This window comes from Chanodichthys erythropterus, chromosome 18 (assembly GCF_024489055.1).
Source record: "Chanodichthys erythropterus isolate Z2021 chromosome 18, ASM2448905v1, whole genome shotgun sequence".
Lineage (NCBI taxonomy): Eukaryota > Metazoa > Chordata > Actinopteri > Cypriniformes > Xenocyprididae > Chanodichthys > Chanodichthys erythropterus.
In genome coordinates this window covers 32,795,176-32,818,770 of record NC_090238.1, presented here as the reverse complement: position 1 = coordinate 32,818,770, position 23,595 = coordinate 32,795,176, and the positions used below count along the sequence as shown (strand labels likewise).

Genomic DNA, 23,595 nt, shown 5'->3' with positions numbered 1-23,595 from the left:
CATATTCATTTATATATTAATTCATTTATTTATTTATATATAAATACAGAATATAAACTTATATAAATAGAATGAAGGTTAAAAAAGGTTTTTAAAATAAATTCTCTCATACTGTTATTATATTGTGTGATGGGAAATATTTTTGTCTAACATTCAGAAAAAATAAGATATTATGATTTTAACAATAAAAAATAACATTATGGGATAATGAAATTATTATTATTATTATTATTATTATTATCATTATTAATACTATTATGGTTTGCTGAAAAATACATTATTTTACTAGATTAAGCTATAGTATAGCAATATACATGTTATTAAAAAAATCAACACACAAGCTAAAATAAATGCCTGACTGCAGTAGATAAATGATTGACAATTAGTATTATTTCTCTTATCCTTTTTTTTTTTATCATACAATATTCGACAAATTAATATCTCTTATCATACAATATATAACACATTAAATGTGCTTAAAAGACCTTAAATAATATTTAACCGGAGGTATTCCTTCAAGATTTGAACAGTGGAATTATAAAAATGAATTAATCTGTTGTATCTCCTTGGAGTTCAGATTTCTCCAGCTCCTAAGCTTCTAGTGTACTGTTTAGCAGTAATGTGAGGTCTTTACGGCGTAAATCCCTCTTGTTCTCCTCCAACGTAATGGGCCACTATCTATCCGAATCCCCTAATAGGATGACATACAGGCCAACCTATTGACACTAACTTAATGGAATTTCTAATACAGTTGGACATCCTCCATTTTGAGGGGCTGAAGTCCGATAAGGACACAGCGTGTGAACTTAACACAGGTGGCCAAACTCGATTGCTCTTAAACCGCATTTCTTAAGTACTTCTGACAAGAGACATTAATAATAATGAAGGAAAGGATGGCAGCGGGGATGGAGACCGGTCCAGGGAGGGTTGATGCAGTGGAGTGTTTCCCCCCGCAGGTCTGATGTGGTTGCATATCCCCGTTTTGGTGACTCAGGGTTAAAATGAAGATTAATGTGTGGAGACGTTAGAAGTCCATAGGCTACTTCATGTCCTCTTGGTGCATGTAGGAATGGTCTATTTTTGTCTTCCTGGTACAAGGTGAGGCACATGTGTGTGCGCTGACAGTCCAGATCAGAGCGCGCTGCTCTGTAGGAATAATGGCACCTGAGCTCAAAGAAAGAGTGATGGGCAACTCAGACACACTGACCAGACAGGAACATGCCAATAAGGATGTGTGATGTGAAGCCACATCACTGTAAAAGCAGATGGACACATTTCACGTCCAGTTTCCTCGAAACAACACTAGAAACCCCTACACTGCAGCCCTTATTCAGAGCTGAAGGAATTGCAAGACATTTTGGCAGTCACTTGGTTCCTATTCTGTTGGGTTCAACAGATCAAACACTCCCTTGTCAACTTAAAGGGTTAGTTCAACCAAAAATGAAAATGCTGTCATTACTCACCCTCATGTCGGTCCAAACCTGTAAGACTTTTAATCATCTTCGGAACACAAATGAAGATCTTTTTGATTAAATCTGAGAGCTTTATGTCCCTCCATAGACAGTCTACGCAACTGACACTTTGACGCTTCAAAATGTTTCAATAAAGAGATCATAAAACTAATCCATATGAATTGAATGGTTTAGTCAAAATTTTCTAAAGAGACTTGATTGCTTTATATGATGAACAGATAGAATTTACGCTTATATTCAGTGAACTAACCCTTTAAGAGGTACCACTGATGTACGTGTTCAAATCCAATGCAAATCTAAAACAACCAACTTTTAAACCTGTCTTGGAAACTTTAAATTTTTACCATTAAACTCTGAAAATCTATCATAAAAATATTAATTACGATAATCTAAACAAAGAGCGAAATAATTGTAAGCAGTGCCTGGACACTTTTTAGTGGCCTTGATTCACAGTATTTTCCCCATTCATTTTTCCCATAGGTATTTTAAGTCAAAAACCAAACCAACCTATGAGAAGCAAAACAGGATTTAAAAATGGAACAAAAGACAAAGGTAGACTGTGTACTTAAAGGTTTTAATAAATGAAATAAATATATTAGATCTGTCTTTAAAGGATTATAAGTTATTGTTAAAAATCATTTGATGAAATATGGAGAAAATTAATGGGATTTTTACTGTTGCACTCTATACAGTTGTTTTTAAAGGGTTAGTTCACCCAAAAATGAAAATTATGTCATTAGTGACTCACCCTCATGTCGTTCCAAACCCGTTAGACCTCCGTTCATCTTCGGAACACAGTTTAAGATATTTTAGATTTAGTCCGAGAGCTTTCTGTCCCTCCATTGAAAATGTATGTATGCTATACTGTCCATGTCCAAAAAGGTAATAAAATCATCATCAAAGTAATCCATGTGACATCAAAGGGTCAGTTAGAAGTTTTTGAAGCATCGAAAATACATTTTGGTCCAAAAATAACAAAAACTACGACTTTATTCAGCATTGTCTTCTCTTCCGGAATCCTTTCCATTGAATTGATTCCATTGAATGCTTTCGTCTGTCGGTGTTGGTAATGCACTTTTACGTGGTTGTTTTTGGCGATTAGGACATCCGTGACATGCACACTTATGCACCATTTTAAAAAATATAGCAATACCAAAATACAAACAATGTAGAATAGCTTGAATACAGCGTGCGTCTCCCTCAGACTGTAAACGAAGCTCGGGCGCACCAGATAACACGTCAGCAGCGTTAATGCACCAATAAGCTGGATGCCAACCGCCGTAAAACAGGAAAGAAGAAGAAGAAGAAGCGGAGTCGTGAACGCGAATTGACAACAGACCCGGAAGAGAATACAATGCTGAATAAAGTTGTAGTTTTTGTTATTTTTGGACCAAAATGTATTTTCGATGCTTCAACAAATTCTAACTGACCTTCTGATGTCACATGGACTACTTTGATGATGTTTTTATTACCTTTCTAGACATGGACAGTATAGCATACATACATGTTCAATGGAGGGACAGAAAGCTCTCAGACTAAATCTAAAATATCTTAAACTGTGTTCCGAAGATGAACGGAGGTCTTACGGGTTTGGAACGACATAAGGGTGAGTCATTAATGACATCATTTTCATTTTTGGGTGAACTCTCCCTTTAAGTATGTGAGTTTTTTACTCTATACAGTTTCATAAAAGTGTGAGAAAACAAAAAAATCTAAGTCTAAAATCTAAATTTAACATTATACTTACATACTTATATCTAAGTGTGTATTTCCAATCAAGCTATAATTTTGTCAAATTGCGCAAAAAGTGGGAAAATATTATTTTAAGGGGTACTTCACCCCTGGCAAAATGGGCTTTCAACAAAACTTGGCTGCCGATGCAGTACAAAGGCAAAAAATATTGAAGTCGGTGCTACATGACTAGAGAAACAAAGAAAAAATGCTGTTGTCTTCCCTTGTGCCAAAGAGATAAGAAAACGTCAACACCCATAATGCACCAGTCTGCTCTGGATACACTTACCAGGATCAAATACCGCCTTGCTTTAGTAGAAAATACTTCTTAGCAAACTTTTAGTCACAATGGTGTCAACTTTGTTCCACAGTCCAAGAATTCAAAGAGCAAACATTTAGTAGGAATGAGTTATTTTTAGTTTCCAGTGAAGGATTCAGAGTATTGTAGGCATTGGCTAAAGGCTGCAAAGAATCATAAATACTGAGAGAATGCCGCAAAGGAAAATCTGAAAAGCATTTGTGTTTGTAGTCATTTCAAACTGGTAGACACAGTGTTTTAGGCCAAACGGGGGAAAAACTGAAAGAAACTGCCATTCTGTCAGTTCCGCCCAACCCCCTAAAGCAATACACTTTGCATACAGGCAAGAAAGCTGTTGCCATAGTGTTCCATTTTTACCATAATACTGTTTAAAGAGTAGATATAATACAATACAATTTTCAGTGATAAACCTAGTACTCTTACAATAACTGTTTTGTTAATAACCCTCTGTCGATCTGACTGTCCGTGGCCGGGGATACAAAAATGTGGAAGTATAATATGTAGTTCATTTAGTTATTTATCACATAATAAATCTAAACACAATACAACATTTGAGATGTTGTGGAAACATTCAGGACTTTTGGAAAGTGCCCAAGGTTGAAGAAACATCCATTATGTTTATTTTACCACTTCATGGCCACTTGAGGGTTATGTTTGTGTGTTCCATCTAGTGCACACTGGGAACATGCATCCCCTGGCGTGGCCTGGGTCTGTCTCCATTTTAAAAGCAAGAAGGGCAAACTTAGTCCAGAAGCAGAATCGCTGTCATAGAGGAGGAGCTGGGGACGTGAAGAGGCTGCTTTTATAGGTCTAAGATGTGGGATGGAGGGTGCTTTTATTTAGGAAGGGAGAGGGGGAGTGCAGTAGCTGAGCTGGACCGAGCATAAAGGGGTTCTTCAAAGTTTAATCCCCTTATCGGCTCGGCTTCTGGACTTCAAAGCAGCAGTGACAGCAGAGTTCTCCGTGGCTGGGGCTGATGGGTAATGGAGATTAATAGCATGGCCCTATCAGCAGAGCTCCACGGGAAGGAGCTCTAATAGGATTGGCCACAATGTTAACACGGTAAGAGAGGGTGAACGTATATGTGAGAGGTGTAGAAAGGGGAGGGGTGTGTCCTCATTGTATATATATATATATATATATATATATATATATATATATATATATATATATATATATATATATATATATATATATATATATATATATATATATAATTTAAAGAACTTTTTACATGGTGATTTTTTTATTTAATGTATACTTTTTATGTAATGTATCATATTTATTATATAGATTACCCTTACATAAATAAATAAAATGTATAAACAATATAAGCAAGTGCTAAAATATTTATATGCATATTTATAGATACACAGTTCAGAATAGTTGAAGAAGTGATCAGAATACATATGCACTAAAAGACACACACACACACACACACACACACACACACACACACACACACACACACACACACACACACACACACGCACGCACGCACGCACGCACGCACGCACACAAACAGCTTACCTGTGAGCCCTTCTTGCTCCCAGGTAAATTAATGATGAGGGTTTTGCCTCTGATTCCACATACGGGTCTACAGGAAGGCGATGATTAGTATTTAATCCAATTAGTATTCAAAACACATCCTTTACACTTGTGCTTTTGAGAGTGAAAGGCAGAGAGGAGGAGTGAGATGAGAGGACATGTCTGTGCATGTGCATTCACCTGGACAGCATGCCGAGTGGCGTGACATTTAGGGACCCCATGAGCATTGCTAGAGCCATCCCTGGAGCTTCACGCTCGATCACCTCTCTGGTGGCCTGAGGACGACAGAAAACACACATATATAAGCAACAACAGGTTCAAAAACCAGCAAAGTTAACTTTTAGGGATGTCAAAAAGTCTTTCTACAGTACCAATTTGGTAAACGAGTGCTATATTACTTACAGGTTCCTGTTTTATTATGTTTTTTTGTTTTTGTTTTATGGAGACATGTACACATTATATGTCATTAATAATAAACCAAATAATATTTACTAATACTTACTATTTATGTATTTGATTACTGACTGTTTATTTGACTAAATGCTTAAAAAAACATTTAGTCATTGTTTTTTATGGGAATTTATAAGATTTTTTTATGTTGCAAGCAGGACTTGAACCTGTCACATGTATCCAATAGCCCCACTCCATGAAATGGGGTTTTATTTTCTTTCCTGTGCTGATAAGATGGGATGGTCACGGGACACATTGAAGGGATCGTCCCCTTTTTAAAAAAAACAGCCAATAGCCAGTTTAAGCCACACTTGATTTTTTGTTCCAAACCTGTATATTATTGTATGTCTCAGTGGCTTTTGTCTATACAATGAAAGAAAACAACAACAACAACAACAAAAATCTCAAAATATCTTCTTATACTAGGGCTGGGCGATAGGGCCAAAAATAGTATCACTATCTTTTTTTCATATCATACAGTATCAATATTTATCACGATATTGATTTACCAATTAATGGGGAAGGAAATTATGTTTATTTGACCTTGAGAATGAATGTATGTTTTATTTTTCCCTAAATTTTGTTTTCCATTAAAAAAAAAAATAAATAAAAATAAATAAAAATAAAATATATATATATATATATATATTTTTTTTTTAATGGAAAACAAAATTTATTTTATTATTTATTTATTTTATTATATATATATATATATATATATATATATATATATATATATATATATATATATATATATATATATATATATATATATATATATATATATATATATATATAGGGGTGTGACGAGACAGGTATCTCATTTTTAAGAAATCCTCAATGGTGAAATCATGACTAGGAAAAATATTCTGCAGGTGTATTTGAAATGTTTTAACTAATCATCTTGTAATGAATGTCATTTCAGTTCAACTTTCTGAGTGTGAATTATCATATGCAGTAAAAGACAACAATACTCAAGTACTGTAAAACATTTTGCTACTAACTCAACTGACTGACTTCTCTCCTGTATGATTTCACGTCTCTTCAGACCTTACTGTACATGATTTATGAGCTTCTACAACCTTTGACCTCCTAACTGAACTCCTTTCCCCAAACTGATCATAGAAATAAAAACAGTATAAATAAAAATGGTAACACTTTACAATAAGGTCTCATTTATTAACATTAATGTATTAACCAACATCAACTAACAATGAGCAATATATTTGCTACAGTATTTATTAATCTTTGTTTATGTTAGTTAATAAAAAATAGTCATTCATTGTTCATAGTTTACAGTGCATTAACTAATGTTAACAAATGAAACCTTACTGTTTGTGCTTAATAAGATTAAGAGAAAACTGTTATTCGTTTTCATGATAACACTTTACAATAAGTGCAACCATAATCACACTCTCTCAATATTCAAAGTGCAAATAAGACCAAATTTTTCTTTGATACAGAGCTGAGAGATGGTTACAACTACACTGCCCAGCCTAAAATAGCTTTCATATTGAGAGATATCTGTATTCATCGAGCCGCTTTCAAAATGCGGGGTATTGAGATCGCGTTTGAATGCGCGCTTATGTTTACTTTCACTTTCAGCGATCGCGCGTAATTCTGTAAATATGGAGCAGCGGCGTCCGTTATCCAACTGAATTAAATGTTTTTATTTAAACACAAAGCAAAACGACAGTGGAGGCGTAATGTAAACGTAGCGGTGGCATATTCTTTCCTAATCATCCTAACCACTCTGTCATGGCAACATCACGAGACTACTTTTCGCCTCGACGAGAAATCTCATCACAGTTTAGTCTCACGAGATATATATAAATCAGATATATATATATATATATCATATATATATATATATATATATATATATATATATATATATATATATATATATAGTGGGTACGGAAATTTTTCACTCTTTGTTATATTGCAGCCATTTGCTAAAATCATTTAAGTTCATTTTTTTTCCTCATTAATGTACACACAGCACCCCATATTGACAGAAAAACACAGAATTGTTGACATTTTTGCAGATTTATTAAAAAAGAAAAACTGAAATATCACATGGTCCTAAGTAGGGGTGTAACTGTACACGTATTTGTACCGAACCGCTTCGGTACAGGGCTTTCGGTACGGTGCACGTGTGTACCGAAGCATTACATTGCAACCAATATTCACCACCAATAACCGCAATAAGCTCTGCGATTTGTTACTTTCGATAAGAAACAAAGTGTCATCCTTCAAATTCTGTCCACGAAATCATGACGTTTAAACAGAAAATGCCATTTTGACGTGCTTTGATGTGGGGTGACAGATCACTGTACAGGCGCCTCAGTTCAACCGGCAGTGCGAGCGCGGAGCGCAAGTGAATGTGTTCATCTCTTCCTCCTTAATACTAGTTACAGAATAAACATGAAAGAACATCTGAAGGTATGTTGCAAGATTCAGTACAACTTACTGAAACGGTCATATCTCATGTAATCGCTCATTCAGTGTTTCAACGGTGGAAAGACATCAATGAAAGCGTCCGTATTCAACAATATGTCATGATGCATTTACCTCAGAAAAGCCATTCATTGTTCACAGCTTGTTAGTTCGCTAGAGAAATGAACTCCTTCGCTTAATGTATGCACTGCATTAGCCAATATATTCATTATTTTACTTAATCTTTTAGTGATATCCTGATTAGGCTATTTAATGTATGTTTAAATAAATCTGATGTTAAAATAACAGCCTGTGTGATTAATGATTATATTTCAACAACGAATTGGAGTAAAAACATTTAGAAGTTAATGCAAAAACTGCCTTAGGTGCAGCTTACAGGTTTGCATACAATTTGTTATTTGAGTGTTGATTATTTTATCTAAAAATAAAAAGCAATTGAATTTAGGCTAATAGTTTGGGCTTCTTTCAATAGGGCTCCCTACATAGTTTATAGCATTAGCAGAGAGCATTTTTTTTTATCCTTAAGAAACTTTTAGTTTTAATTTGTATTAATATATTTAAAGACAAAAACACAATTTGTTCAGTAAACCTCTGTTTAATAATAAAAAAAAACAATTTTATGTTTAGTTTTCTCTCCACCTGCTGTACCGAAAACTGTACCGAACCGTGACTTCAAAACCAAGGTACGTACCGAACCGTGAGTTTTGTGTACCGTTACACCCCTAGTCCTAAGTATTCAGACCCTTTGCTCAGTATTTAGTAGAAGCACCCTTTTGATCTAATACAGCCATGAGTCTTTTTGGGAAAGATGCAACAAGTTTTTCACACCTGGATTTGGGGAACCTCTGCCATTCCTCCTTGCAGATCCTCTCTTGTTCTGTCAGGTTGGATGGTAAACGTTGGTGGACAGCTATTTTTAGGTCTCTCCAGAGATGCTCAATTGGGTTTAAGTCAGGGCTCTGGCTGGGCCATTCAAGATCAGTCACGGAGTTGTTGTGAAGCCACTCCATTATTTTAGCTGTGTGTTTAGGGTCATTGTCTTGTTGGAAGGTAAACCTTCGGCCCAGTCTGAGGTCCTGAGCACTCTGGAGAAGGTTTTCGTCCAGGATATCCCTGTACTTGGCCGCATTCATCTTTCCCTCAATTGCAACCAGTCATCCTGCAGCTGAAAAACACCCCCACAGCATGATGCTGCCACCACCATGCTTCACTGTTGGGACTGTATTGGACAGTGCCTGGTTTTCTCCACACATACCGCTTAGAATTAAGGCCAAAAAGTTCTATCTTGGTCTCATCAGACCAGAGAATCTTATTTCTCACCATCTTGGCAAACTCCATGCAGGCTTTCATGTGTCTTGCACTGAGGAGAGGCTTCCGTCGGGCCACTCTGCCATAAAGCCCCGACTGGTGGAGGGCTGCAGAGATGGTTGACTTTCTACAATTTTCTACCATCTCCCGACCGCATCTCTGGAGCTCAATCACAGTGATCTTTGGGTTCTTCTTTACCTCTCTCACCAAGGCTCTTCTCCCCCAATAGCTCAGTTTGGCTGGACGACCAGCTCTAGGAAGGGTTCTGGTCGTCCCAAACGACTTCCATTTAAGGATTATGGAGGCCACTGAGCTCTTAGGAACCTTAAGTGCAGCAGAATTTTTTTTGTAACCTTGGCCAGATCTGTGCCTTGCCACAATTCTGTCTCTGAGCTCTTCAGGCAGTTCATTTGACCACATGATTCTCATTTGCTCTGACATACACTGTGAGCTGTAAGGTCTTATATAGACAGGTGTGTGGCTTTCCTAATCAAGTCCAATCAGTATAATCAAACACAGCTGGACTCAAATGAAGGTGTAGAACCATCTCAAGGATGATCAGAAGAAATGGACAGCACCTGAGTTAAATATATGAGTGTCACAGCAAAGGGTCTGAATACTTAGGATCATGTGATATTTTAGTTTTTTTCTTTTTTAATAAATCTGCAAAAATGTCAACAATTCTGTGTTTTTCTGTCAATATGGGGTGCTGTGTGTACATTAATGAGGAAAAAAATTATGCAATTATGCAATAACAAAGAGTGAAAAATTTAAGGGGGTCTGAATACTTTCTGTACCCACTGTATGTATGTGTATATATATATATATGTATGTGTATATATATATATATATATGTATGTGTATATATATATATATATATTTTTGTGTCTATATATATATATATATATATATATGTATGTGTATATATATATATATATATATGTATGTGTATATATATATATATATATGTATGTGTATATATATATATATATATGTATGTGTATATATATATATATATATATATATATATATATGTATGTGTATATATATATATATGTATGTGTATATATATATATATATATGTATGTGTATATATATATATATATATGTATGTGTATATATATATATATATATATATATATATATATGTATGTGTATATATATATATATATATATATATATATATATGTATGTGTATATATATATATATGTATGTGTATATATATATGTATGTGTATATATATATATATATGTATGTGTATATATATATATATATATATATATATATATATATATATATATATATGTATGTGTATATATATATATATATGTATGTGTATATATATATATATATGTATGTGTATATATATATATATATATGTATGTATATATATATATATATATATATATATATGTATGTGTATATATATATATATATATGTATGTGTATATATATATATATATATGTATGTGTATATATATATATATATATGTATGTGTATATATATATATATATATGTATGTGTATATATATATATACATATAGATATATATATATATATATATATATATGTTTGTGTATATATATATATATATATATATGTATGTGTATATATATATATATATATGTATGTGTATATATATATATATATATGTATGTGTATATATATATATAAATATATGTATGGATTCTTTTTTATGATTTAATATAAAATGTATCATCAAAAATTGTCTAGTTAAATTAATTTAATAAAAATCAATAAAATATAATCAAATGAAAATATAACAATTAATTTACAACAAATCATTTTGTTTTATATTTTATCAAGTAAGATGCTGCACAACAGAACTGTTTAAATTAAAATATGGGTGATATCTTTGTTTTATGATATAAAAAAATAATATTACTTTAAGAATTACATTTTAGTATACAATAGCAATATATAGTTCTGTCATAATTTCTTTAATTTAACTGGACTTTTATTTTGACGTTTGTTGCGAAGAACTTTCAGTTTCAATTTCAGCGTATATTTAACAGTAATTTTTCTCAAATCAAACAGGAAAAAGCTTGTGAAGTGACTCTCAGAAGCTGCTCTGGAGATGAAGTTCATGTGTTCATGTCCTCATAAATGTAGACGCAAATGCTGAACACACCGTAAGCGTCACGTGTGTTTGAGTTTGTGTAGTAGACGAAATTACAGCACTCATTCACACAGAGACATGCAGAAAAATGGAGAGATTTAGCGACATACACTGGCTGGCTGTTGTCACGTTTATTTCTGCTGTGATAGGCTGTTAAATAAATCAGTGTCCTTTTTTATTCACAATCTCCTCATCGCCAGCAGGCGCGGCACTCATTTTTGCATGTGTTTGTGTGTTCTGATGTCACATGGCGATGGCGTAACCGAACCCCACAGTAACACAACTTGTTCAATTATTGGCTGTTCGGTTGTCACTTGTAGCACACTCCTTTATCAAGACATATGATAGGCTGTTTATGATCAAGGGATGGTGCATGCTTGAGGGTTGTTCATGTAACCATACTTGTAATGTCTATTTACATTTTAGTGCATTTAAAGAAGTAAAAGTAGAATTAAAAATTTAATTTACCCTGGCATAGTTGAATAACAAGAGTTCAGTACATGGAAATGACATACAGTGAGTCTCAAACTCCATTGTTTCCTCCTCCTTATATAAATCTCATTTGTTTAAAAGACCTCCGAAAACAGGCGAATCTCAACATAACACATGTACGCCCCCAATATTTGCATATGCCAGCCCATGTTCAAGGCATTAGACAAGGGCAGCCAGTATTAACATCTGGATCAGCACAGCTGAATCATCAGACTAGGTAAGCAAGCAAGGACAATAGCGAAAAATGGCAGATGGAGCGATAATAATTGACATGATCCATGATATCATGATATTTTTAGTGATTTGTTAATTGTCTTTCTAAATGTTTTGTTAGCATGTTGCTAATGTACTGTTAAATGTGGTTAAAGTTACCAACGTTTCTTACTGTGTTCACGGAGACAAGACTGTCGTTATTTTCATTTTTTTAAACACTTGCAGTCTGTATAATTCATAAACACAACTTCATTCTTTATAAATCTCTCCAACAGTGTGTAATGTTAGCTTTAACCACGGAGCACTATCAAACTCATTCAGAATCAAATGTAAACATCCAAATAAATGCCATACTTACGCGATTAGACATGTTGTATGATGAAAATTTTGTAAAGATTTTGAAGGTTATATTAGCTGTGTGAACTTGTGCAAGTTCCGGGGGCGGGGAGCAAGAGAATTTAAATGGGCTGCAACCTGAATCGGCGCATATTAAATGATGCCCCAAAATAGGCAGTTAAAAAATTCATTAAAAAAAATCTATGGGGTATTTTGAACTGAAACTTCACCGACACATTCAGGGGACACCTTAGACTTTACATCTTTTGAAAAACGCATTCTATGGCACCTTTAAGTGAAACTATCGAGCGTTTTATCGAACATTTTTTTCGATTGTTATCAAATGTAAGAACTGTAAAAACTTCTTTACCAAAAAACAACAACAACAACAACAAAAAAGGACCCCGAAACATAAGGAAAACATAATAATTTTTTTCTTTTTACATGCAAACAGGCTAAGCTAATTCATCGTTTAGAGCAGATTGTTCTTCGCAGCACTGGCATTAGCCCGATACTCATGACATAAGCACAGCCCCGTCACTGAGATTTTTCATTACAAACACAATTCCAGTGGGCCTTTGATGTCTTTACTCTTCCATCTGAAATCCCCACTCACTGAACCCTTCCCAGCATCCCCTGGGACACGCATCCCTCCACCTCCGCTGTCCCATCCCAGTGGAACACACACACACCTGCGCACAGTCATACTCAAACAAACACATTCAAGAACACACACAAAGTCAGAAGAAAAGTGCGCAGCAGGGAAGGGAGGAGAAGAAAACCAAAGGGATCTCAGGCTAAAGAAAGGAGAGAATTTCTCTACGACGTGACGCACTGTGCCCTTGAATTGAATGACACTTCAAAACACTCACATTAGTAAAAAGGAGAAGGAGTGCAGGGTACATCAAAAAAGCTACATAGCGTCACTCCACCAGGCACAATCCCCACCAGACTTCCATATGGATATACACTGTTTCACTCGCTGTTACACACATTACAACACCTTTATATGGAGATCTACAGGTACACACACATATTTTTTCCTTATAGATTAACTAACTCTGCTATCGAATCAGCTCTAAACATGTCAGTTTCCCATTCTAATGACTTTCTAAAGGAGTGAGTTCATTTTAGTAAATCAAAACCATACAGCGCAACCACATTTTGTTCAATTACCAAACAAACAAACAAACAAAGACGGAACACACAACACTATTATACATTATTTACTTGAAACGCATACTTATTTATATTTCAAATTTGCACACATCATAACTGTACATACAAATTGCCTATATTATATATTGTTTTTTTGCTTTTTTTTGCACTTTGTCTATCTTGTATATTTGTATATTATTCTTTATTCTTTTTATTATCTGTGTCTTATCTTGTCACTGTCACTCTGTTGCACTGTGGAGCTTCTGTCACTAAAACAAATTCCTAGAATGTGTAAAGATACCTGGCAATAAAGCTTTTTCTGATTCTGTTTCTGATTCAAAGGATTCTGTAACACTTTATTTTAGGGTTAATAAAGGCCTTCTGAATGTGTTTGTGTAAGAAAAACATCCATATTTAACAAGTTTAACAAGTAAAATATCTAGCTTCCACCTGACTGCCTTCTAGGGATGTGTGATATTGACAAAAAATATCTCGATATTTTCTGGGATTTTCTCGATAATGATAATTAGACGATATTTTGCTGAGTGTGTTTATTGTGTTGGTGGGCAGTTTACTCTCAAAGTTTTTGATATTCTTCATATTTTTTGTGCGGTGGTTAGTTCGCAGACTTTAATAATAATTGTGAATTATCTTTTTCAATAAGTTTAAATTGATTTTTACCTATTTTATGGGCATTTTTACCTTTATAATTAAATCATCTTTTGTGTCAAATTCTTACTTTTAATCAATAAATTCAATTAGAACAACAAGACATAATAGGGATAAAATCAGAATCAACAAAATTAATTTCTGCAATGCAGAAGAAACATAGAATCTGCATCTGATGTGGCATTTAAATGCATTTATACACACCGTTTAATGCAGCTCAGAGCTAACAAATGCATTTAAACTGCAGTTACAAATGCATAAATAATGCTTTGATGTTTTAAACATAAAACATTGAATATTGATACTTTGAAATTATTTAAAGAATGAAAGTATAAATTTAATGAAATTAAAACCGCCAGTAGGTGAGAGAGTCATTGAGTCTTAACCGATTCATCCAAACAGCTGATTCATTCAGGAAAGCAATTGACCGTTTTAATGAGTGAATCATTGAATCATTTAATCAAACAATTTGCGTTTGTTAGACGCAAATCAGTCCAGTGGCTTTGTTTGGAACTATTTTCGTTGCCGAAATAGAGTGAAAACAGGCAATATTAACTTCTTGTTTATTGAAAATCAATATCACATTTGTAATCATGCTGATATTTGGAGAAAATGTGATATCGATCAACTATATTAAATGATACAAATATATAAAAGACAGCCTACAGATGTACTTTTACCCCTTATCTTGAATATTGGGTGCATTATAAATTATTTTTAATGGACTATATCATGCAGTGAAAGTGTGCACTCTAACGCACACTAGACTACAGCACATAGTGTATGCGTGCAACTCTCTGTGTTTTTGTAAAGTGAGGGATTTACTCGATAATTTCAGATGGCATATCGTTAAAACAACAATCACGATATTATCGCAGACGATACATATCGCACGCCCCTACTGCCTTCCGTATTCAACTTACAAAGAAAGTGTAACTGACGCAACGGATGGATGCACTTTCTTGAGCTTCATGCTCGTTGGTCTTGTTCACTGCCATTATAAAGCTTGGATGTGTCAGGATATTTATTAATATAACTCTGATTGTGTTCATCAGAAAGAAGAAAGTTATATATACCTAGGATGGCTTGAGGGTGAGTAAATTATGGGGTAATTTTCATTTTAAAGTGAACTAATCCTTTATTTGCCTTATTCTACATCCCTTAATCCTACCCAATACCTAAACATAAACACTACAAAAACTACCTTACTAACTATTAATAAACAGTAAATTAGAAGTTTATTGAGGCAAAAGTTGTAGTTAATAGTGAATATGTGTTCCCTATACTAAAGTGTTACCAATGGCTCTTATGTATATATAATTGGTGTTGGTAAGATTTTTTTTGAAAGAAGCCACTTATGCTCATCAAGACTGCATTTGTATGATCAAAAAATTATTCATATGAAAAAAGCCATTACTCCAGTCTTCAGAGTCACATTATTCCTCAGAAATCATTCTAATATGCTGATTCAAGAAAAAAAAAAAAAAAAAAAAAAATTTTGTGGAAATTGTGATACCCACTTTCAGGATTCTATGATAAATAGAACTATTAAAAAACAGCATTTTTTCACACAGATATCCTTTGTATCATGATAAATGTCTTTACTGTAACTTTTGATGATTTAATATGCCCTTGCTGAATTAAAAAAAAAAAAAAAAAAATCACTGACACCAAAATTTTGAATGGCAGTATTTATGAAATTTGCTCATTATAAATAAAATGATTGGACCATATTTAAACAACTTCTAAAACGTCTGTGTAAAGCTGTTAAAAAGTCATTAAAAATACTCCTCTCACAAAACCTGATTTCATAAGAAAGCATCAGCCAAGCAGCATGCATGCGAATGTGAAAATAAATTGTGCACAAACATACACAATGCCCAAATGTACAGAAGTCACAATTTCTCTCACTCTCATTCAGACTCAAAACAAAGACACATGGGGATGGGGCCAGAAACACACACTCACATGGACACAAACACAAACAGGTGGGCTCCCATATACCTCAGGCGTGACATCACGGGGTGCAAAACCCGTTCCACCGGTGGTGAGAATCAAGTTGAGCTCCTTCTCATCACACCAGTCCACCAGCGTCTCCTTTAACACACACACACACACACACACACACACACACACACACACACACATACAGAATATCAACACAAAACGTTTAGCAGTAATTCTGTATAGTGCAGAAAGATACATTTGTGCAGCATATCTCCCTCAGACTACTGGTGCAACATCATATCAGCTATTTCGGGCATATAGTCTGGCCTGATAAATAAAACATCAATTTTTATTCTGCTGTTACCAGCAAAAAATATCATATAAAGTGGCTCCGAAAGGTATTTGGACATTTAAGCCATTGCATCATTGCAGCAATAGACTTTTAACCAACTAGTTCCCTAAGGTAATTTTTAATGGATGTCTATCACCACAGGTGAACTTTATCACATTAAGTATAAATATGATCAACTAACATTTGTTTTATCATTACAAAATACATTTTAGACACTTTCATTACATTTTTCCATATCTGAGTTTAGATAAACTCCAAGTGGTTTATGGTATGGCTGAGAGTGCAGCACTAATACTGGCCTCTAGGGGGCAGTAATGTGCAAAGGTGTGTATGGATGTGCATGTGTGCCTCATGGCCTCTCTGAAGGGGTGAGAGGAAGCGTTACCTTGATCTCGTCAATCTCATCAGGGACTATTTTGTATGCAGAGATTATGCCTCCGAGCCTGTGGGTGAAACACACAAACGACAACAACCGTTAGTGCATGTTCAGATCCAACAGCAGGGGAGAAACGGGGAGCGAGAGAGGAAAAAAAACACAATGTGACAGAGTGCAGGAAAAAGAAAGAGCAACACAATGCCAGAGGTACCAGAAAGCTGTCAAAATAGATCCCCACACACTCCACCCACAACAGGAATGACAGTTAAAGCAGAAATTTCTCTCTTTCACAGGGTTCTTGCTGTTTTAGCATTCACAGGGGTTCAACTTTGACAGTGCTGTTTTAGGCCACAAAACAGGTGGATTAAGACAATGGCTCGGTTTCAAGTCCAAGCCTCCTATATAAATGTAAATTTGAACTCATAACTTTTGGAGCAAACCATATTCGAATACTGAAGTGCAGCACACACTAGTGGCTGCTTCTAGTACTGCAAAGCAATAAATGGAGACAGCAGCTCAGACACAGATGTGAGCACATTTACAATTTTTGATTTGTACATACATAATTCAGCTTAGTGCATGATTATATACAAAATAAATAATGTTTCATGTCCATTTAACTTTAAATAATGTTATTATGTGAGAAGAAAGACGATACAAGACGCAAACTACCACAGGTAAGTTGGAAATCAGTTGCTGATTACAACGACCAATTAAATAGTTTAAAGCTCTTTAAATATAAAACAGAAAGCTATTACAGAAGTGGAGAAAATGGGATGCAAGTCGGACTCAAACTTGTATCGTCTACGTGAGCACCGCATCTTGACATGTCCGGACCGCAGAGCTATGTGTCCAACTAAAGGTGATTGAAAAACCAGGACAAGCTCGTGACTCAAAAAAAACTGAAAAGATTTAGCAAAATCTTGTTTTTTAGTTTGGCTCAAGATTGATTTTCTGGAGCTTATTTGTATATTTGGGGCTCTCTGTGTTGATTACGTTGTTGTATTGCATCTACATTTTCTCTTGAAGTACATCTATCGGTCCATCTAACTGTGTAGTGCCCACAAAAGAGCAAGAAATAGAGAAAAAGAAAGACAGAGAGAGGGAGAGAGACAGAGAGAGCAGAGACTAAAAGAAGAATATGCTGAACACAAAGATGCAGAGCTCTTTAATCCGGTTGCCAGGGAAACCGCTGGTGTGTGAAGATTGGGGGTTTGGGGAGAGGTGCTTTAAGACGGAGATGAGTTTGGGATTTCAACCTGGGTATTTTGTTTGTGTAAGTGAGTACACACACACACACACGCGAAGAAAGGGAAGTGAAGAATGCTGAAGCGTCTTCTGAATCTGGGCGAAACTGTTCGATTGTGGTTTGATTAATGAGTGTGTACGTGGGTTGGGCGGCATAGTCTGTCAAACCAAAACAAGAATGTTAACGCATGTCTTTGTGTACTGATTTAGTTGAGGTTTCAACCTGAATAAAGCCATCATTCGCTATTTTCAACTTTAAAACTCTGTGATGCAGTGCATGTATGCTCACGTAGCCACACATGCTCAACTAAAGCATAAAGCTCTACTAAAAAGCTTGCTCAACACTAAAGCTCGCTTTCTGATTTGGTATCGTTTCGTTCCATGTGACGATCTACAGAGTGTGTGAATGTTTGACCACAGGGTTCCCCCACACAACAGGATTTCTGATCGTAAATATTCAACATGTTGGAGATTTGAGATTAGTGTGGGCCCGACGTTCTTTTGAGCAGATTCAATCACTCTTAACATACCTCACACCACAAGAAAATATGATAAAGATAATCTGTAGAACCATCAAGATAATTGGGACTTTACCTAGAATTATTAAGGGGAGAATTGGGCCCAAAATCATCTAATAGTGTGTGGGTGCCTTAAGCAGGCCTTGGAATTTAAAGCGATGAATTTATTAACCAGTTGCACCTCTGTAACACAGTATTTCAGTGCATAAAACATGTAATTCAATTACAATCTGCAATACATTTTAGTGAGGCTCTAAAGGGCTTTTCACACTTGAAATATATAACCCTGGGTCATTATAAACTAACAATTAACCTGGGTATTCATAATCAGCCATTTCACATTACTAAACCCTGGGTTAACGTTCTTATTTGCATATTTGCAGTGTTAATGTCATTGACTGGATAAACGTAGCACGAGACTTGTTTACATAGGCTAGCTACAGTATCTCCAGCATTGCGGATCCTCATAATGGCGAGTGTACTATCGAGTTTATGCTGAATGAACATTTCGGATTATAAAGATAATCTTCACTCAAATTGTCGCATTTTCTGTCAGTTATTCTGTCAGAATTTACTGTTTATATACAATGTGCAGTGTTTCCATGACAAGTCTGGCACCGCAATGCGGGGTTTACAGTGCGAAAGCAGTGCTAACCTTGCCCTGAAGCAGGGTTTCATAGCCCCGGGTAAAAAGCGGTGCTAACCCTGCTTCTAAATTACAAGTGTGAAATGTTCCTTTACCCGGGGTTTGAAGCAGTGTTTAGAATGACGATAACCCGGGGTTAAACAAAGTGTCAAAAGCCCTTAAATGTGCTAAAACAGTGTTTCACAGTGAGTACTTGTCCTTGTCAATAGTAATTGTCATTATTTAATGTATTATTAAATAATATTATCAAAGGCGGGGTAGGTGATTTGTTCCATTTTTTTGTTATGCTGGTTGAAAGTCTCTTCACATCCTGATAGCTAATCACTAAGCTGAGTGGTCTAAATGTATTTATATGTTAATATATCATCTGTGGAAGGCGTAGGACCATTAAATGTTCGTCCAATCATTTAATTCGGTCTGAATGCAATGATACAATGTCCTACCTGCCTGTGAGCATATGTATTTCCATACCCCTGCGCATCGTTCACGCTGACATCATACGTCATCAGTGTGTTTAATGTTATGCAGACGTCGGTCACTGAACACTGCAACCAAAACAGCAGCCACCTTTTACAGTTCCTCATGAACCAAAACAACAAGCTTATGCTGCATTCACACCATAACTACTGTAATTTGGGAGAGATGAAGACCCGTGAAGTTATACTCGGAGCAGTTTGTGACTCGAATTTATGTGTTTCAATTGTAACACTATCAACGCCGAAATTAATCTTCAGCAGTCAGGTGGAACAGGTCAGTGCTCTTTTAGTTGTTTATGTTCATTATTATTGAGATGTTATGTGCTCTGAGATATGAGGTAATTTAGCGCCGTCTCTTGTGACGCTTTTGTTTGCTCCCTGCTGAACTCGTTCATGTGTTTTGGAGGAGGAGTGGCTTTGTAGAGCACTCTGAAGAGCGGGTGGGATCTTGTGCTTTCAAAGCTTGCTCGGTTTTGCTACCCTCTTAGAATATTGCCTACCCTACCTTTAAGTAATGAAATTAATTATGTAACTACCTCATTCACAAAACTCAGCACTACTTTCCTGGTGCTGTTAGCCAGTGACGTTCACGAGTCTTTTATCTGGAGTCCGAGTCGAGTCTCGAGTCATTAAAAAAAAAAAAATCTAATAATCAAATCCTAGTTTATCCTAGTTGTATCATGTAGAAAAATTATATGATCTTTCTGTAATCCGTTTTATTTGAAATTAAGGTCCTATGATGTAAGGGATAATGTACATCCAGTTTTTTGCTTTATAATCCATTACAATGTACAAAACAGTCCTCCTTGCAACACGAGTAGTCATTTTCAGTAGTCACTAAACAGACACAAGATGGCGCCAGTGAGTCACGGTTCGTTATACAGTTGTTTGTTGTTATTGACGACAGTCATTATCAGAAAATATCAAACTTTGGAATGTTTAAGAATGTCAATATAAAACTCTACACATGCCGATTGTGATACGTTAAAATATGAGCTTTAAGTAATAAATGGATTAACATCTCTTTCTATCTCTCTCTCTTATGGACACATTAAGAAATAGAAAAGCTGCAAATAATACGAAGATTGATAAAACATAGTGCTAGGTTTAAAGTCTAGATTTTTTTTTTGTTCATATTTTAACAGGCTGGCAATTCAAATGAGCTGCGAGTTAATGTGACTAACATTTGTGGATGCGATGTCTCATAAAATGATGATGTTGTTCCGGTGTCTTTAATTGTTTTCCCACATTCTGTGCATCTAGCTGATCTGACGTGATAATAAACCCAAACGAAAGAACATATGGCACGGTGGCTCCCATCATGTTTCATGGGACTCTTATTATGACATTTCGGAGTATATGCGCACGGACACACATAATCAAATTCTATGGCAAGAGTCCAATCTACCACGACACGTAAGGAAATATATGTGACAAGATATTATAAATCCATTTAAACACAACACAAATTCTTTATTTATTATATCAGTAGTTCAGGGTAAAAGACTTGAGTCGTTTTTTAAATATTCCGAGTCTTTTGTGCTGAGTCAAGTCAAGTCTGAAGTCATTCAGGTCGAGTCCGAGTCTTAAGTTTGTTAAAATGCGACTCGAGTGCGACTCGAGTCCGAGTCTCTAACTAGAGTGCCCATCTCTGCCGTTAGCATTGCAGTAATCACAGGTATTCTAGACTTGTTTGCGCAGTAACCTGATTTGGATACAGTACGTCCTGTAGTGAATTAGGTGTCCCACTTGCACCCACTGAAAATACAGAAAAGGCAGACACTATCAAGACATAGGTGCTTTTGCGGGTGACACAGGTTCAAATATGGTCCCAATCCCAGTCTCCTCTCTACTGTCATTGATAAAAAATAAATAAATAAAACCAGACAATTCTGGCGAGTTAATAAATAACTGTCTGCAGGCCCACGGCAAATAAAAGCCGGGTTCATAAGGAACAATAACCTTGGTGACACTTTTCTGCTCTCGGGTGAAGACACGTCCATCTCTGTTTCTCAGGTGAGTGCTCAGCTGTCCCTCTCTCAAACGTCTCTGTAGGTGAAGACGTCGGAATCATCTCTATCCAGAGGACGATGAGCCACACGTGTCCCCGCTATGATTAATTCAGCTCTATTTTTACCACACCTCGTTAGTAAAACTGACAGCTCTTCCGATGAATCAATTCACCTGAGCTGACAGAGCACTGGAGATGGAGCTCACCAGTCAACAGACAACACACACATTCCTTATCCATCAATACTCTCTGAACTATCTCTACCTTCTGGCTGCGCCCCATGCCTCTCCTCCTCTCTGACATCTCTCAGAGACCTACATCCTGCTGTCTCTGTCGCTCCACTGACCTTGGTCGGGGTACAGAGACTTGCTCTGTACAAAGCTTTGGTTTTAGATGCTAAAGTAGAAACAGAGGTGGACAGGCATTGCAGGTTCTGGTACAATGCAGTATTGGAACAACTGAAGGTCCTTTCGATTCCTGATCCATCATAGATCCCTACTGATCAATCTTCTTTACTCATAACATCAATACCAATAACTTTAGATATATCAATTATTAAAATGGATCATTGTCCACTTGCTGTGTCTGAAACAAAAGCAGCTTCCTTTAATGACATAACAGGAAGCGTTTTCTGATGTAAGGCACCTCCCAAGGAAACTAGTCTACAAAGGCACTTCAGAAATCAACAGATTGGTGCATCTTTTTAGACAGGTTGTTAGTGAACATTGGATTTGGATGTGCCTTGAGGCCTTCCAACCTTCAAATTATGCCAAGAGAAGGCAGCAATTAAACAGAGAGGTGGAAGGACAGTGAGCTCTTCTTCCTGCTGAAAGTCTGTTAAAGACGAAGAGGTTTCTCAAAGCTCGAGAGGTATACGCTGAAGTATACAAGAAGCCTGAATTAAGTGAAGAGTCCTCACTACACCTATTTGCAAGAGTGCATGCAGACATTCTCTGCACTCAAGCACTCATAAGTAGTCTCCAGCAGTTCAGTCCTGCATGTGGTCATTTTTTCATGACCTTCGACACATGACTGAAGAAAATAAATACGCTACTTTAGCATCTCATATGCACCTAGTCAAAAGTAGATACACCTTTTTATGTAATTGAAACTATAATAGACACTTTCACTAACTGCTTACTTTCTACACAAATTACATGACATAACAGAGGTCCTTTAATTGGTTTATATAGTTTTAAGGACCCAGATTTTTGACTACTTTGAAGTATATATTCTGTCCAAAAGCCATCCAAAAGCCACCATCTAGGCCGTCCAGAAAGGACAAGTTCTTGCTTATTTGGAGACCCCTGCATTTGATTTCATTCAGACAAGAGACAAGGGAAAACCAGAGTTGCTTTTTTTACAAACAGATTAAGGATGCTCAAGAATCTTGTTTACTTGCTGGTCTCAAACAAAACTCTTAAATATCTTTCAAAGATCTGATGCCATAAAACTAACAAACTTGGGAAAATCCAGCAATAAACTGTTACTCAGAAGTAGATCTAGTAGTCTAAATGAATAATATAATAAAACTCGATAAGAATATACCACATTTCTGACACAATACCATGGCGCAGTTCAGGGGCGGACTGGCCATCTGGAGCACCGGGAGTTGGCCGCTGTACAATGTGGACTGGCCAGTTAGTGTTACTACATTAAACCCATGGTAAATGATGGTGATTTGTAGATTGAAAATCTTTCTAACTGGATCGTTCATGGCACA

The 23,595-nt window shown here is 35.8% G+C and overlaps 1 protein-coding gene across 7 annotated transcripts in view; it reads right to left on the bottom strand.

Annotated features, from left to right (window-relative positions):
* The window catches only part of gphna (gephyrin a), a 111,570-nt gene that overhangs the window by 53,734 nt on the left and 34,241 nt on the right, over positions 1 to 23,595 (bottom strand). For all 7 annotated transcript variants that reach the window (XM_067367945.1, XM_067367950.1, XM_067367944.1 and 4 more), the window contains 4 exons: positions 16,983 to 17,040; positions 16,303 to 16,395; positions 5,251 to 5,345; positions 5,053 to 5,119 (listed from right to left, as the gene is read on the bottom strand). In XM_067367945.1, coding sequence (XP_067224046.1) covers positions 5,053 to 5,119; positions 5,251 to 5,345; positions 16,303 to 16,395; positions 16,983 to 17,040 — 313 coding nt within the window. The remainder of the gene's footprint in view (positions 1 to 5,052; positions 5,120 to 5,250; positions 5,346 to 16,302; positions 16,396 to 16,982; positions 17,041 to 23,595) is intronic.